General features: G+C 40.7%; 1 protein-coding gene across 1 annotated transcript; it reads left to right on the forward strand.

Annotated features, from left to right (window-relative positions):
* Positions 1 to 4,946: 4,946 nt before the first annotated feature.
* On the forward strand, positions 4,947 to 15,873 carry LOC124274676 (1-deoxyxylulose-5-phosphate synthase YajO-like). Its single transcript, XM_046710039.1, has 8 exons — positions 4,947 to 5,142; positions 10,399 to 10,541; positions 10,768 to 10,921; positions 11,340 to 11,513; positions 11,952 to 12,049; positions 13,076 to 13,248; positions 13,797 to 13,936; positions 15,310 to 15,873. The coding sequence occupies exons 1-8, from the start codon at positions 5,035 to 5,037 to the stop codon at positions 15,433 to 15,435; spliced, it is 1,116 nt and encodes a 371-aa protein (XP_046565995.1). The 5' UTR covers positions 4,947 to 5,034; the 3' UTR covers positions 15,436 to 15,873.
* Positions 15,874 to 19,247: the final 3,374 nt, after the last annotated feature.

A 19,247-nucleotide genomic window follows, 5' to 3' on the forward strand; every position in this document is an offset into this window, starting at 1 on the left:
TGGTAATGTGGACCTGGGACACAATTGTTCATGTCAATGGGAATCCAACGCTATACATCAAAATATGACCCTTGAGGAACTCCAGATAATCGTAAAGCATCTGCAAGCACACCTCCGGATCCTCCCAAACCAAACGTCTAAAGCGAGGAGGAGGAAGATAAGTGCCCCTGATGACAGGACCTCGTCAAAAACGTTTGGAGCAACAGGCTGTGCTTTTCTGTCTTTGTGTTACGTGGCTATGTTCCTTGCAGACATTCCACGAATATTGAAGCACCTGAGAAGTGCCATCTCGTCATGATGAATGTTTTGTGTGTGTGTTTTGTTTTTGGTTGTTGAAGTGTTTGTCCCTCACTTTGCACACCCATGCTTGGTTTCAGGCTTGTAGATGGTCTGATGGTAGTGAGCAAGGCAAACTGTTAATTAATTGCACATCACCACCGGAAGTTGTTCGCCTTCCATATAGTTAATCACGCCAGTTGAATTACCATTTTTCTTTCTCCACGACTGTACCTACTGCTGTAAAATGAGTGAGTGAGTAAGTTTGGTTTTATGTCGCTTTTAGCAACTATTCTAGCACTATCACGGCGAGACAGTTCAGATCCGACAGTTCAGAGTCTGACCACCCGATCCCGTTAGTCACCTCTTACGACAAGCATGGGTTACTGAAGATCAAATCTAACCCGGATATTCACGGGTAGAGACTTAAGTAAGGTCTGGCAGATGAAAATCTGACCATTGGACTCTAGAAAGAGTCCATGCAATATTGATAGTTTCAGTTTCTAAGGTATAACTAATAATTATGAAAAGAAGTAGTGCTTTGCAACTAGGATCGTCATTTTCTGCACTGTGTTTGCTACAATGTCAACAATGTTTGATTTAACAGCATGGCATGGAAATGCACAAATATTAAACATACTTCTATTACCGTCTTTATTTGTTTGAACGACAATATCATAGTTATGGGTTTTAAGCATCACATGCATGGTTTTGTTGCCAAGGCTGCCAACCGACCCAAGTACAGTTATTACTCTTCGCCGGAAGTGAGGCAAATAAGGCTTACGAGATCCGAACATACATACTTTCAATCTGACAAGTAGGCAAATGTTAAGCTGACTGCATAGACAGATAAAATCGAAGGTTCTGTCTGAAAATTTTGTAAATAATTTGTAACAACGAACAGAGTCAGTGTTAAGCTTTGACTGCCGTGACTGATATATCATTACGTGGAAAGAATGTCACAGATATATCAAGGTGTGGTAATGATCAACTGTCCGAATGGACAGCGCAAATGAGGCACAACACAGGAGGAGGTCACAAGCAAGTTCACACGATCGGTCAGCAGCAAACTGTTACTTTGAAAGTTCTGTTCATTTTCTACAGTTTAGGGGTTGGGGTTCTCCCATTTCTAAATATTTCAAATAGTATTCTCACAGTCAGCCTTGCATTATTATGTAAAAAACACGCTTCTGCTACTAACAACTCTGCCACTTGCAACTTATTACATCAAATACGTGATGTAAGCAATCCACAGATTCGAGCATGCACAAAAATGGGTACAATGTGTGGAGCCCATTTCTTGTGTCCCCGCTGTGATATTGCTGGAATATTGCTAAAAGCGGGGTAAAACTACACTCACTCACTCACTAAATCACTCACTAAATCACTCACTGAATATTCACTCACTCACTTGGATATGCTGACAAGGTATTGTCGGTATTACTTTCTCACGGTAGTGTCTATGGGATGTTGACAAAAACATCAAGACACAACGTAGGCGTGTATTTTGTCCATGCCTCAATTCACAGCTGTGGGAGAAAGTGCGCACAGTACACTTTTTATTCTTATGAAAACAGAAGGATCAATCATACTCGATATCATCCTTTGCAAGTGTGGTTCTTCCGGATGGATGCAGCGATCCGTGCAGTACATGCACATTTATTGAGTGTGTGGTGTGCACGTTGCTGCTTACTGGCGAAATTATACGTTTTTCTTCAAATATGATTCTTTTTCTCGACTGTTACAATGGACAATTTACTGACAACCAAATTCATATGGTATGCACCAAACCTGGATGAGTGGGTCCATAATAATAATAATAATAATAATTGTGTACTTTTGCACATATTTATTTATCGGATGATCCTCTGGTGATGCATGTGAAGACTCATGATGAAAGCAAGGAATTCCACAGTTATTTTAAGCGTGCCAAGGTTGTTGGACAGAATCTGAAATTTGAGGTTGACTTTGCTGATGGCGATGTACTGCTGGACGGTACAGCGACGATACAACCAGGTGAAGTCCTTCACCAAGTCTGCCCAGAGTCGGTATTTTGTGAAGCTTTCTGAGAAGCCATTGCATCGTGTGTACATGCAGTGTGTGGAACAGAATAGCAATCCCACCGACTCCTTCGCCTGGATGAAGTCGGCTGGTCTCAAATGTGAAACTGAGGGCTTCCTTTTTGCTGCTCAGGACCAGCCACTTCCCACTCGCAATCGCCTAAATGTGATTCTTAAAGAGAATATTAACATGAAATGTCGACTTTGCAATGAATTCACAGAGACTGTCCAACACCTTGTCAGTGGATGCCCTTCCTTGGCACAAACAGCATATCATAAACGACATGATGACATGGCTCGTTGCTTTTACTACCGTCTCCGACATGCCTGTGGCTTTGACTCCGAGGTCCATCCATGGTACCACCCTGAACATGTCCAGGGCGTCATGGAAAATGATGCTTTCAAACTTCTCTGGAATAGGCCTATATACAGCCTCAGAAGAATTCCAGCCAACAAACCTGATCTTGTCCTTTTTGATAAAACCAATGAATCTTAAAAATATCATTGAATTTTCTGTCCCTTTTGACACAAATGTGATTGGCAAGATTCAGGAAAAGCATACTAAGTATGCAGACCTCGCCTTTGAAATGTCTCGCTTGCATCCCAAGTACACTGTCGTCAGGCTCCCCATTGTTCTCGGTGCCCTAGGTTTGGTACCTCCTGATCTCTTGGCGCAGATCAGGAGAGTGCCTGGGTTCTACACCGGGAGTACAGCCCTTCTGACACCCTGGGTAATGCAGAAGGCTGCAGTGTTGGGGAGCCTTCATATTCTCCGGAACGTTCTTGGTGGGTTCGACTGGGCAGTGTTTTCTGGGAGAAGTCCCATTCGCTGTCCGGGCTGCGTGTAAGAGGGGACAAGGGCCCTGAGCTGACGATGAGCCTTACCAGCCTGAGTGTGCCAGGATCACCCGAACCCTCTCTGCTGCATACTATCTTTAATCTGTAAAACATAATAATAATAATGAGGGTACGTATACCGCGCAATACTCCACACCACAAAGGGGCACAAACAGCACAACATTATTACCCCAGATATCCCAAGCTAACTGTTAGGCTCTAGAAGGTTATAGTCATATGTCCCATTTTCTGCTTGGTGCACAGAGGCAATTTTTAACAAACTCACTTGACTAAGGTGAGACCACATGTATCACATGTGTTTCGTTATGGGCATGACTGAAGTCCCAGAAAGTCTGAGGAGTCAAGCTGCCAAACACGGTCACCCATCCAAGGACTCTCCGCGCTCATTGTTGCTTAACTTCAACTGATTTGTGACCACACGCTACCATTCGGACCTCTGTTTCATATCTTTTTTTTTGGCAGAGTATATATTCATTTGATTAGGCGTTGTCTCACTGATATTTGAAGTGTGAATGTATGCTCTAAGTACGTCTGAGATCGGCTTGTAGTGTTTTTTGTAGGAATGTTATGCCCATGAATGTGAACAAAATCTTTGTGATATAAGTCATGGTGATGTTTATGAGGAAGTACGTCAGGTGTTAATTAAAGAATTGTCTGCACTTTTATGTTAACAAACCCATCATATTTATTCTATTTATTCTTGAGTAACATTGTCAGGTGGTCTTTTTTCATAAGTAAAATAAAGTTAAATTCACCATTTTAACTGAAATATTATCAAGTGTTGAAGCAAAATAATATGTTTTTCGGAACATATTTATATCATGAAAGAGTGTCTGTAATTAAAAACAGAAATTTAGCAAACCAGATTCCGAATTGTATACCCTATGATATAATTTAATTTAGTAATTGGAAATAAGCGACACATGTGTGGTCAGCCTGCAGTATCCCACAGTTCATCCGCAATATCACACCCCAGTAGCGGACCGGACCTTTGTCTGGGCATGGTGATAACAGTCAAGCTGTTGCTATTTCATTTGGACAGACAGCAATGTCATTATGTAGATATTTGGGGGACGTGGTGGGCGTGGTGGGCGAGCTGTCTTAAGGCGCCAGGCTAGTGATTCAGCGAGCTTGAGGTACCGGGATCGAGCCCACTTGTTAACCTTGGAGTCAACTTTGTGTGCAGACTCTTTCAGTGTTGTCACAACCCCTAGTGTACAGTATACAACCCTGTGCACTTAAAAGAACCCACGAATCCGTTGGTAAATGTCCAGATGGTGGCTACATGAATACGTGCAAACACCTAGTTGCAGGCACAGCAACCTGCAGTAAACTTGGACAAAGTACTGTGACTATGTGTCCCAGTCCACCCAGCTGTAAATGGGTACCTCGTAAGGATGGGAAAGCCACATTAACTCAGTGCGCCATGTGGCTGCAAGAGTTGTATGATCCCCAGGAAGTTGATATCAATAATAAAATGTGCCGTTTGAGATTGACATCCAGTGATCGAGGGAAAAGCAAAGTGCCTTTGAGCAGCTGAGCTGGATATTGGCTCTATACAAATATTAGCATAATAATAATAATATATATTAATTTGCTTAACTTTAGGAATGTAAGTCGACGATACTACCTGCACCATGCCACATTGCCTACGCTACTAGTCCCGCCCCCAACTAAACATTTCAAAATGTTGGCTCCGCCTTCCACTTTTTTACCCATGCGTTTATCTCTTTTCGTTGTCATGAGTTATCTCCCTTCATACTACACTTTGCACCTCACTGCGTCAGCTGCGCCTGTTCTTCACGGAGATACTGAGACTTGTCTTCCAGCACAGTTCACGATGGCGGTGGTTCCAGACGAATCCAAAGTGGTTTACAACTTTCTCGGCAAATCTGGACTAAAAGTGTCAAATATCTGCCTTGGGACGATGACATTTGGGGAAAACCAAGTATGTATACCAACAGTTTATGACACATGTTAAAATTGAATAATTGCACCTGCATTTACAGACCATGTTCACATACCGTGCATTTTCAATTTGATACATTTTGATTAACAGAAATCTAAGTTAATTTATAAATAATGTGTAATTATATGTGTGTTTTCATAGACGGATCCAGAGAGGGGAGTGTGTGTGCAGGTGTACGCACTCCCTTCCCCAACCCCCCTGCTTTTGTCCTGAAAGTTTACTAAATGACCATTGCAACTGAATGAGTGTAAATGAACTGAGCACCCCACCCCTTTCTGAACTGTGCATCGCCCCTTTCTCAAAAGCTGTATCCGCCCCTGATTTTGATGTTTAAAGAGGACAGGTAGTGGGAGATATGGTTGCATCACACCTGATAACAGAAAGCTAAATAGCTAGGCAGCTCAAATAGCGACGTTCGGTGGTGATTGAGGTCAAGGCCATCAAGGCTCAGACACAAGTGCATGACATACACGACATCTTCACAACGGCGGTATACATGCACCACATGCAGACAAGGGCGTGACACTGATGTACTAAGAGGTCTACCCAATGCAGATAAGAAACGATGTAGCACGACTCAGTTAAATGTTAGAAATTGAAGGTTACTGTTTAGAATGTTGGTGTTGGATGGGAGTACATTGTCCGTGGGCAATTCTCGGAAGGGAGCAAGAGATTTGGTTGTGATTACGGAATAGAATATTATTTCAGTCGCAGTGTCATATCACACATTTTTTCTTTAAACTAATGTGTTCTATTTTAACTACACTTTCCTTTAAGAACAACCAGCATATAGAGCAAACATTTACTTATTTTTTGTTTTAAAAACCCAATCCAACAGCAGGGTTTATTCCAAAGAGAATAGTCGTCCCCTCAACGGGCCCACGTGACTGATCATTATTTAGTTGGTCAAGGTCAGTCAAGACAATAGTCACGATTATATCAACTGACCTATATTTTTTATCATGTCTGAGATAACAGGAGCAAGGGTGCAACATAAATTTGCATGTAAAATAAACAGTCCAAGGACTTCACAGTGACATTCGAAAACATATCGTGCCATAGATAGCAAAACTCGAGAAAAAATAAACAGCACTAACACGAATGACGCAGATTGCAGGTTTCTGGCACACCTGATACTGTACCCCATGGCAGCTATGTCAATGTTGGATGAATGGATGTTCACTCGAACTTAGTTCATTGTTGCATCCATATCTACTCTGGTGTTATATAGGATTGTTTCGAATTTCTCGAATCAGCTTCGAGGGGATTTCCTTATTCTTTGGTAAACATCGAAGCATTTGAGGCTAAATATTCGTGTCCCAGACCCATAATTCCATGTACAGAATTATGTCCCTTGGGTACACCAGAAATTATGACCGTGGTTCGAATCCCGCTTTACCTCGATTATGTTTCTAGGTTTGCCTGCACCCGTACTCGTTACACCGAGGTGGTTAACATCTAAGTCATGTTTGAATCCTACATTAACTCCGTTTGTTATTTTGTATTACCGTGTAAAGGTGAGGCAGTGAAGTATCACGCATAGTCCGTGAATATATAACCCTGCCCGTGACCCTTCTTAAAATAGTGTCATTATATTACTATTGTCAGAATTAATGTACTAATACACTTTGGCCATTTATCAAATCGAATTCACAAGGAATAATATAAATAAACTCTCACAGTGAGTGAGTGAGTGAGTGAGTGAGTTAATATTTAGCGTCACATCGGCAACATTTCAGCCATATCGTGACGAGAACAAGTTAATTTATATCAATGTTAAAATCAACAAATTTAGAACATAAAAACCTGTCATCGAAGGGCAGTAAAATTACTAGAACATCACAGATACAAATTTAAAACTAGTACGCCATCATAAAATTAAATCAGTATAGACAGTACAAAAATAAAAACGGGCCATAGATCACCAACAACCGAACAGATCACCACACTAGGGTCCATCACTCACAAAATGAATAAAGAAAAGTCTCTTATATTAGTATGTCAACTGACATGTTTCCAACAGAATTTGAATTGTAATTATGAGTTACTCATAATTACAATTCAAATTATAATGGAAACATGAGTAACTCATAATTACAATTCAAATTCTGTTGGAAACATGTCAAAACAGACAATCGTACAGAGCACACCTTGTGTTTCCTGGAAGATGCGAAGTAGTGTGATGGTCCGATAGCAAGGTTGTTAACTGTTGTGAGTGAGTTGAGTATTACGCCGTTTTTTAGCAATATTCCAGCAATATAACGGCTGGGGAAACCAGAAATTGGCTTCACACATTGTACCCATGTGGGGAATCGAACTCGGGCCTTCGTCGTGACGACCGAACGCTTTAACCGCTTGTCTACCCCACCATCCTCGTTGATGACGTTGAAAATGACATTCTACCACGACATTTAAGTATGTTCGTTTTTTGATTGGCTGTTACTAAAAAATTAGAAGTGAAAATTTTTCAATAACCACTTCTGAGAGCCGGTTCACTGCGCGTAGGAATATTTTGCACTCATTAACCCTTACAAAGGTAAACAAACATGTCGTCTGAAACTGTTACGTTTGACCTCGGAGATTTCTTTGATGTGTTTGGACCGGATATGGAGGAAAATATTGACCCAGCCTGGTTCCAACATGAAATGACTGAACAATCACCTAAAGTAACTCTAAGCACCGAAGGTATGAGTATGTAAACGTCATAATGTCCAGTTTCTAAGCGTCGTAGTCTAGGCCTCAATGTCACGCTAATATATCTTTCAATAAACATAAACGTTTGCTTTTCAATTTTAAATAGTAACTACGCAAACTTACTTGAACGTCAGTTGATAATTGAAGGTAAATTTATCACTTATTACTCATTTAATTTCGAGTCAGAGGTTGATAATGGACATGCCGAGTCGCTGTCTAAACGTTTCAAGGCTGTTGGTGATGCCAAATTGGAACAAATCGTTCTTGAATCCAGAAGTAAGAGCACTCTCAAAGTACAAACATGGGGCGTTAAAATATTCACACGTAAGGAATATTATCTGTAATATCACGATAAATCATAAGCGTTCAGATGTTTGGATCGTTATACTTTGACATCTAGAAGACCTATATACAATAGTTTCCCTCCCAATAAACATGAAAACTCTTTCAGTAAATAAACTGATGTAACTTACCTGGTTACTGCACAGAATTTTCAATTTTCCCCCAGAGTGGGTTTAACTTCACAATGAAAACATGCTCCCTCCGGACGTACTGAATGAACTCCTCAAACGCTTCCACGCATAAGTTCGCAACGCTGAGGGGCAGTACTATTCGAAATCATCCTTTGTCGGAATCAGGGCTTCAATTCACAAACACATCCAACAGCCCCCATTTCAAAGAAATATCAGTATCATCCAAGTCTAAGAATTCCACACTGCCAACAATATTTTCTCGGGAATGTTGAAACGCCTTAAGCAGTTAGGCTTAGACAACCCCACCCATCATGAGCCCATTTCCCAGGGTGATTTACAAAAAATCCGAAATCACCAGACCGCTGATGACCCTCCGAACTTCCAAAAAAGGTCTGATTTGACCTAACCTTATGTTTCGGTCGCCGCGGATGCGAGAACCAACGTGAGATGACGAGCATGTCCTTCGTTGTCGATACAGATGATGTCGGATGCGAATTTATAACAATGACGCACAGTGAGACCACTAAAAATCATCGTAGGGGTATAGGGGACCATGATCAAGGGAAACCGAGAAGTTATGCGACTGGCACTGCTTCCTGTCCGGTATTATCCTTTCGAAAATACATGTCAAAACTCAATCCAAGTAACACAGCTTTTTTTCCAGCAGCCCCGTAAAAACACATGCGAATCTGATCCCACGTGGTTCACTTCATAAGCACTTGGCCACAACACCTTGGAAAACATGATGAAGGTGATTTCCCATGATTGTGGTCTCAGTAAAATCTACACTGATCACTGTGTACGGGCGACAACAGTTACCCTTTTGTCACATGCCGGTGTCGAAGGTCGAGAAATCACCAAAATAACCGGCCATAAGAATGAGCAGAGCTTGTCATCGTATAACCGAGATTCGTTGTGCGCTCAAAAACGTCAGTATTCGGCAATTTTGCAAGGCGATCAGCTTCAAAACGTGGTAGATTCAACATGTAAGTCGAATCACACAATCACTGCTTCTTCGTCTTCGATGTCTGGTTTTCTGGTGTCCCACGCCGTGATATTGCTGGAATATTGCTAAAAGCGGCGTAAAAACTAAACTCACTCATTCACTCGAAGTCTGGTCTTTTCAACATTGACAACAGTCAGGTTGTCATAAATAACTACTTTCGGAACTAAGCAAAGCACTGACACGCATCCAGGACAGCCACGTTTCGAAAATGGCACGCGCCAATGACGTCAGAACGAAGGTCAAACCAGACGAATCTATTTTTGAAGTTAGAGGGTGTTCCTTATTACATAACTCATTCCATTAAAGTTGTCCATAACATAAGAAGTAGAATGCCAGTACAGATGTTGCAACTTGCAATGTATTTGAAGAAAACTTCGTTGTGGAAATAATTAAAACATTTGACACTATGTAAATTGTTTTTTCTCTCCTGTTCCACCCCGAGAATGGGCGAAACCATTTAGAAGGCTCTATCCGCAGTAGTGTCAAAACACTACGCAAGGGTAATGAGTGCATATTTCAAACGCGTTTTATTCATGGTGCATATGTCATGGTAGAATGGAGATAATCCTATTGTGTTTACATTTTGGAAGTGATTATAGTTGGTTGAACGCTGCTAAATGTCATTTAAAACCGAACGCGTTTTTAAATGACAATTAGCAGCGTTCAACCGACTATAATCACTTCCAACATGTAAACACAATAGGATTATCTCCTAAGTATCGTTAGGATCGGTTTGTAAAAGCACGTCCAGGATTTCCTGTATATCTTGCAAACCTACTTGACGACCAGACAATCGAGTGATGAACAGCATGAGCATCGATCTAGGCAATTGGTATACGATTACTGAAGACCAATTCTAACCCTGATCTTTATGGGTGTACAGTAAATATGGATGGGCGATGCAGTTGTGGTCCGTCATTATCAAAAGGTGCAAGCTAGAAACAGGCGTCAGTTTGAGCGTTCCTTCCGCTTAAAGCTGTCAGGCCAAGCTATAGCTGAAACTCTGTTCAAAGCGGGGTGAAACTAAATAATTGCCACTGTGTGACAACTCTTCTGCTTCAGATCGGCATGTGGGGCCAGGCAAGCGAGGACATGGCTCACCAGATTCTGGACAGATACGTGGAGTGGGGCGGCAACTTCATCGACACCGCAGACGCCTATTCCAGTGGCAAGTCGGAGTCGATATTGGGCAGCTGGTTGAAGAAGTTAGTAGTCTAAATTGGTAGAGCTTCTGTGATAGACCTTGGGCAGGTACTTCCTTTTGCAAATCATTATGATGCGGGTACGCCCCTACTTGTTATTACTGTGACCATTGCACTGCCTCTGGTAGTCGCACGACAGGTCAAAATAGGACTACCAGAAATTCCACCCAATTTAGGCGTACTGTTTCTCAGAATGTTTCATCACTCTCTCACTCACTCACTGTTTCAGACAAGACAGGGAAAAGTTTGTGATTGGGACTAAAGTGAGGTTCCCCATGTCTGCTGACAACCCGAACAGTGTTGGGCTGAGCAGACGCCACCTCGTGAAGAGCATTCAGAACAGCCTGGAGAGGCTCCAGACCGACTATGTGGATCTGTACCAGGTGAGACAGAGTCAGATATATGCCATCCCCAGCTTATAATAACAGCAGCTGGATTTCAATCAATGACATTCAATCAAGACAACCTACCCGCACCCACGACCTCAAGTTCGCTCTGCAGAGTTACGCTACTTGTTGACACCAGGATACTATGATTGTGGGTTCGAATCATGGTTCAAACCAGTTTGTGTCAAGGTTTTACAGCACCTAAGCATACCCTTAACTACTTTTCTGTATTTGTATTCATAAATTTATATGATATGTTTCTATTTGCTTATGTTATGATATAGGTAACGGTTTATGGAAATGCATAGTAAGCATTACATGACATGAACGTAAATGCCTGGGTACTGTGGTGACATTAAACATGAGAGTGTACCTTGTGGATCATAGTTATGTAATTACAGTTGTGACGTTGTAGATGCACCTGTGGGACAACGCTACCCCGGTGGAGGAGACCGTGCGGACGCTAGATGACCTTGTCCGGTGTGGCAAGGTCAGGTACATTGGGGCCAGCAACATGCTGGGTTGGCAGATGCAGCATCTGGTCGACCTCACCAAGATGATGGGGACGAATCCCTTCATCAGTTTACAGGTAGGGGGCGTGTCACGCTTAAATGTTTCTGTACTATGTATAACAGAGGGGATACTGATGGCTTAGTTGTTTGAGTTACACTTCACTGTCGTTGCAGGATCCGCTGACCATGTTTTCGTCCTTTCAATTCACTGAAAATTCCAAAGTGACGTTTACTACTTCGTTGAAAGTCACGAACAGTCCGTGTTGTGACAAACTGGAAAAAATCTGACAGCTGATAAACATACCTGCTTATTTAACGTGGCACGTTTGGGTACTGGACGGTAGCTATTTGCAGTCTTAACAGGTTTCATCAAGGCACTGTGTCGATCTGCTTTCGTTAAGTTTAGCTTTAACATATGGTCTGCATGGTAACCCTCATGGCACAGAGACAATGTCAAAGTTTCAAAACCTACACATCGATATCTAGATTGCAACAAGTCCCTCTTTGTTCTATAGCAACAATACAGTCTCGTGAGCCGGGACTCGGAGCTCGAGGCTTTCCAAGTGTGTAAGGCCAACGGTATGGGTGTCTTACCATGGAGTCCATTGAAGGCGTAAGTACCTCGATGGAGTATTAGTTAGGAGATATGACATCTTGATCTCTTTGCTGAAAGTGCCAAATACTGTGTCTTTGGAACAGACGAGCAACGTCACATTTCAAGGTACAAAACTGAAACGTACGAACAGCTCAATCTGTCATTTTTCACTAGGTGTAGCATGCCGATCTTGTTCCAGAACGATGAACAGAGGTGTTCTGTCGGACTTCTGCTTTTCGTAAGGCTGTATTGAATGGCAATAATGAGCGTCTGGCTGTCTGACGTTTCAAAGTGATCACAGCCAGACATTTTCTAGAATATAACCTGCTCTTTGCAAATTTCGCACAGAGCAAACAACAAATTGTTGGGTCGACCATTCTAACACACTCTTTCTCTCGTTCAAATTCAAAAAAGAATTCACAATTTTACCAATGAAACAATTTCATGTGGCAATAAAATTTGCCTCTTGAGTCAAGATGAACCCCCAGGTGAAAGTATTTTGTAGATGATATCGTTCATATAAAAGTGCCAAGGAGAATCTCCGACCTTCAGATACGTGTTAAGTCAACGATAAACGTCAAAATGCTTCATATATAAGTGCGTATAAGAAGAAAACCTACAGCTTAAGGCTACATAAAATGTTGTTTCTCGATATTGGTTTACAAATGAAATGGATCGATAGGTCTAAAACACGTTTTGCTCAAAAAATAAGAAACGTTTGATTATATAATACAACATCAATGGCAATCAACAGAGGGATCATCATATGTGTTCCGAAATCAAATTAAAAACAAACAAATTGCTGTAAAACAGGCCTCCATGTCTTATTAATCGTTTTTACACTAGTTCTGAATATCTTAAAGTGCAAGTGGTGCATTTGGGCCATTTCTAATTTTCAGGTTAAACATGTTGACTGCTACATCAGCCTTTCATCAGCTCTCACACATATTTCGTCTTTATGTTAGAAATGTGGGTGTATACAGGGCAACTCTGTGACGACACAGTTGAAATACTTGGTATTGGGATAATCTGAAATCTTTTCAGGGGTCTGCTGACAGGCAAGTACAAACGTGATTCGCGTCCCAAAGAGGGCAGGATTGGCTGGGCAGCGGAGAAAGGACTTGGGGCCCAGGCCTGGCCTGCATGGGACTCACTTCTCCAAGATGATCAAATATGGAATACCCTGGACACACTGGAGGACATTTCAAAGAAACATGGTGACCACAAGCGACCATTATACTATTTTAGCATAGATCTTTATCTTCAAACTGTAATTAATTTTCATACTTTCTCAATCTTTTTAACTTCGCAAACAACTTTATCTTTTGTATGCAAAGTAGAGCACTATGGGCAAGTCTTTTGTGTTTTCACTGGAGTTGTAAGTTTGACTATTTTGACTGTATGTAGCTCTCAGGTCTCCCGTGTAGTGATGTTGCTTCTCGCCAGGGACCCGTGAACATCCGGGTAACAACTGGTCTCAAGTGGCGACAGACGTGATCGGATGGTCAGGCTCGCTGTCTTGGTTGACACATGTCATCTTATCCGAATTGCGTAAATCGATGCACATAATGTTGATCACTGGATTGTCTGATCCAGACTCGAATATTTACATAGTTAAACTCTTATCCTAATCTTTCAAAGACATATAACAATATGTGCTGTTCTGTATTCTTACCTGCCTGTTTTTGTACTGTACCATCAACATCTAAACGATGTTCACCATATCAGTGACGATTATGGCATGTCGATACCTGTAACATTCCAGGAAAGTCTATGGCCCAAGTGGCCCTTCGTTGGGTTCTTCAGAAGGACATCGTGTCATCTGTCCTCATCGGGACAACCAAGATGACCCAGCTGGAAGACAACATGGGCGCTGCTAACGGATGGAAGTTGTCACCCGAAGACGTACGTACTTCATGAAGTCTATATCTAGAGACTCGGGTGGGGTAGCCTTCGATCACGCCGAAGACCCGGGTTCGATTGCTCACATGGCTACAATGTCAGAAGCCCAATTCTGGTGTTCCCCGCCGTGATACTGCTGGAATATTTCTAAAAGAGGCGTAAAACTAAACTCACTCACTCCAGAGACTCATTAGAAAGTATAATACTCCTGAAAACCTATAATTCATTTCTACACTATTTGTCTCAGTCTCAATTAACCAACACTTCCATTTCGTGTTTCACTTAATTTTGAAATTTTTCCTTTAAAGGTAGCTGTACCGATTTACATTATCAGTGCCGACGTTATGCGACAAAAGCAAAGTGTTCTTTACAAAGTTTGCTAAAATAATGTCTGTTTACCAGACTCACGAATTTCAATATGATGTATTCAGTCGATGTGTTTATTTTGGACTCTCAACCTTTTAGCATGGATCGATGACTATTTTTCAAATCTTGGGAGGATATTGGTATTAACAGTGTGCATTAACTGTAATAAATTCTCCTTTAGTTTGGAACAACAATTAATCCTCAATGCCCCTTTGAATTGTCTGAACAGGACTCGTCTTGAACAGATGTTATATTTGGCATTACACTTTCTTAGTAAAGTACAAATTCTAGTACTTCTTGGGTTGAGTCCCATCCGGGATTCGAACCCACACCCTCAGAGTCAGGCACCTAATCGCCAGCACACAAAGTCAGCCGCCTAACCCGCTCAGCCACCGCGACTTCCACAAAAATGGAAGTCGGACAAGTGGTAGTCTAGACTGCGGACTTTGTGTACCCCTCTGATAAGTGTAAATTGGCACGGCTCCCACGGTCGAAAGCTATGATTACACAATGGCATTTACACAAAGTCCGCAGTCTAGACTACAGTCGCGGTGGATGAGCGGGTTAGGCGGCTGACTTTGTGTGCTGGCGATTAGGTGCCTGACTCTGAGGGTGTGGGTTCGAATCCCGGATGGGACTCAACCCAAAAAGTACTAGAATTTGTACTTTACTAAGAAAGTGTAATCCCAAATATAACATCTGTTACATTTGACCACTTTCTAAATGGCATTGTGTAATCGTAATCAGGAATCGTCTTGATTATCGGATGTGAATGAAGTTAGTGAATGTGGGTTAATGACGCTTGGGGCAAAACATACAGCAGGGAACACCAAAAATGGCACTGATATGGAAAATCGAACCCGGACCTATAATGCGATGAGCAAACGCTTCAGTTAGTGTGCTAACTATATCTGGGATACAAGACTACCCGGGTTTAACTGTGAAAGTTGGCATGCACAAAGTCATGTTTCTCTCCTCTCTGATACCGTAAATTCTCGCGTTTTTTTCAGATGGCGGCCCTTGATGCAGTATCGGCGCCCAAACTTCCTTATCCTTACGAATTCAACACTCGCTTGAACAAGGGCCGGAGTAACGCTTTCATTCCTTCATACACTGTACAGAACAGCTCCTTCTAGTCGTACTGTTATCTGAGACATGCAATGACCAATATGCGGATCCTAAACACTCAGAAATGTGTTTTGATACAGAACGCATTAAGAACTTGTGCTAAACGATATTTGTTTGCCACTTCAATGAACATTTATGTAATACATGCTTTATTCGTCTTTACATGTCTGGTACGAATACATGTATACCTGTGTTGCCCAACTCGCTTAAAGGAATGAGTAGAAATTGAAGATATTTTTCTTGAATATATATTTGTGTTGAATGCATTGACGATGGCGATGGCAACAGCAACATGAAAACGGTTGGTTTCCTTGGAAACAAGGTCAGACAGCCAATTCAAAAAGATCTGTCCAAATATGATACATGATTGGAAATACGATTTGCCCGTCTTAAGGGATGTTGTAACAAGATTATTAAAGGCATGCCTTTTGGGGTATGGTAATACAGACATATCCGATTGTGATAATTTAGAGATTTGGCCATTTGAACGGCACTGTTTGGATCAGACAGTACATTCACCACACAAAATGACTATATTACCCAAATCTACTAACGTTAGGAAATATACGTTTCATCCGGCGTCCATATGAACAAACGTTTGAAATCTACGTATCATCTGCCTGTCAGATTTACACATGTTTAAAGGGGTGTTAAAATAAACGAACACTCAACTCTGTATTTACATGTATTTCACAGGTGTGTAAATCTGGCCATTGTTTTCATGTGTTTTCTAGCATGTGTAACATTTGTAAATGCTGTGATTGTAGGACATGCATTTTAATACCTTTGAAATCTCGTATGACCAGGGTTAGGTTTGTCATATATTTAGTACACGCGTAAATGGTTGGTAATTGGTAAATATATTGTTACAAAATTAACACTAATTTAACATGTATTTCAATGGTTCTGTAATGTAACTGTCACATCGGGTTCGTTAGCGCGTCGGACTACGCCATAATGCACGGAGATCATTAGAAACACATGGCGAAGTGGTACCCATGACCGAGCACCACTATTAACGTGCCTGCCTTTCTTGACACACCCATGATGTCTGTTTAAAAGGTTCAAATATTGGTCTACGGGCCAGAGCGATATGTATGTTAGGGAGTGTGTGCACGTGTGTGTGTGTGAGGGAGAGGGTGTGGGATAGGGTAGGCATAGGGTGGGGTGGTGGCGGTGGGGTACTGATAAGTCTTTCTGATCAGTAGGTAATACCGTTTATACTTTTTGCAATGGAAATTACATTATAGTTTAAATAACTGACTTTAGGTACACTTCTTATATATGACATACAAGGAAAGACTGCTTATTGCAATAAAACACAGACGGGTGTGTTCACACAGACATGAACCGGTAGGTCCCTAATTTTAGTGCACACTTGTATGAGTTATCATACTCATGATCATAGCTATCTATACTTTCAAAAAGGATGATTACAATGTAGTACTTATTTCCGATGTAATATCTGTAACAGTTGTAAATGTGTTAATATGCACATACTTGGTATTAGAGCTATGTTTCGTAGTCTAAGTGAGGAGACGATATATACTGATACCAGTTTAATGAGGCGAGACGATATACCATGAGTGAGTGAGTGAGTAAAAGTTTATAGTCATAGTGGAAATATTTCAGCCATATCGTGACTTGAAATAGTTATAAATTCATTAAAACCTATGTTACATTCACACCACAGACACACACTTAAAACGCTGTTGAGCTAATGAAATTTCAGCATTTCATGTTGAAGAAGGTTCAGTCAAACATGTTCAACACGCCTGAAAATGAATTTGAAACTGAAATTTCCTTTGGGAAGTTGTGTTTCTACACCAATTCTTTCACAAACAATTCAATGTAATTTATATCAGAATCACTGAAAAAATTCTTAAGTCTGCTGTCTAAATTGTATCTTATCTTTGTTCTCTTTCTTAACAAAGCTAAGACATCATTCATAGTTGTGAATAAATGGTGTTATGTGTCAAACAACTAAAACATATTTCAATTACTTGAAGACAAGTATTGTACAGTTCACAAGAGTTTGAAACATGTTCACACTCTTTCATTTCTACACCAACTCCTTTGTTCATGAAACAGATACAAACAAACTGTACACCTATTTTGAATCCATCTCGGGGGTAGATTATAGAAAACTCTAGTGACTGCAATTAGTTCATAATGTAAGATAACTAAGCAGTTTCTGTAATTATTGAAAGCTTACTACCTGACATCATTTATATTGCTCATGCGTTTTTAATTTTTGCTTTTTGTTGTCTGATTTGTTATACATTATATAATAATGTTAATCATTTTGGCATCCCAATATCATGGAATATAATGTGAAGTTATTAACCTATCAAACCACCGAAACGTATTATCTGTATGTTTTACTGTTATTGGGTGAAACTGTTAAATGCAACTCCGTACAAAATTTCCAGAAAATAATGGAAACTGAAAATTGCTAAATAAATGGAAAACTAAACTGGGTAAAGATTGCAAACAGTAATATACATGTTTTTAATTAACCGTGTGCAGATCATGTCACAAACATAAAAACTGAAGGATGGGTGTGGAAAGAGTGTGTGAAAACACGTGCAAAGTCTCTGAGTCAAATGAGATTATCCTTCAAAAACATCATATGTACATTTAACAATCACTTATCATTAAGTGCAAAAACGCTATATTTCCAGACAGCATAACATCACCTTGGGCCGGAGTTCCAAATATTTGATACCGAAAGCCTGTCAATTAACTCAAAGGAAATAACCCTTGTGTTTAACAATGATCTTAATCATAGTCACAATGAAGTGTAGGTTGCCATGTGTTTTCCAATATGATTAAGTCAGTGAAATGCTAATATTTACCAAATAAAATTCTAAAGGAGCCTTTCTTCAAGCAGTGACTTAAAGCCATACATAGATAGACTTGCTTAGATTATAGACTTCATATAAGGCATCATAGATATTTCACAAACATGGTACAGGACCCTTAGCCTCATTTGCGTATTGCCTCACCACTTGCGAATTAAGTGTTGGCAGATGTAAATGTTACTGAAGATGTTAGTCCCCGCCAACCATGGGTGTTTCGTTTGTTTACTCTGTAACACGAACCCTGCAGTGAGTTTTCCTGCAGATTATAACAAACGCTGAACCTGGGAATATCTAGATCTACTTCATTTAGGGCGAAAGCATTACAGTAAGGGCTGGGCGGAAGGGGAAATAATATCGTTCTGTGACTATGATACATCAGAGACCATATAATAGACTATTATATGGTCTCTGGGTACAGATTGGGACAAGATAAGGAAAACAAAATATTTTGACAACAGACCATTGTTTGGGTCTTTTAATTGTAAATATGATTCAAATAACTTAACCTAGATTAAGATATCCTTCGAATGTACATTTGTACTGGAAAGTATACATTTATAAGAACGAATGTTTACTTATAATTCAAAAGTATAACAGCACGAGTATATATCCATTTTGTCTTTTGTCTTCTACCCGTCCCTACATACGCTCAATCACATGTGTCTCGAGGGCACGGAGCATCCGTGGTTTAGGGGCCCGTATTTCAATTCGCGTGCGTTTGCATGTGATGTTGACGCGGCATGGACGCCTTGTAACATCACTATTCCATTATGATTCACAAACACATGCTCATGATATGGTTGGAATCGTGCCACGGATTAGCAGATATTTATCAAGAAGGTTTTTTATGTAGGTGGCTTGAAACTCACTTTTACAAAGCCCTATAGGTTCGATCACATTAATATTAGTTTTACAGCTTTTTTCTCTTAACATGCTCACGTCAAAACTGATTTAAA

The sequence above is a fragment of the Haliotis rubra genome, unplaced genomic scaffold (genome assembly GCF_003918875.1).
Source record: "Haliotis rubra isolate DU_JTF1 unplaced genomic scaffold, ASM391887v1 Scf193, whole genome shotgun sequence".
NCBI lineage: Eukaryota > Metazoa > Mollusca > Gastropoda > Lepetellida > Haliotidae > Haliotis > Haliotis rubra.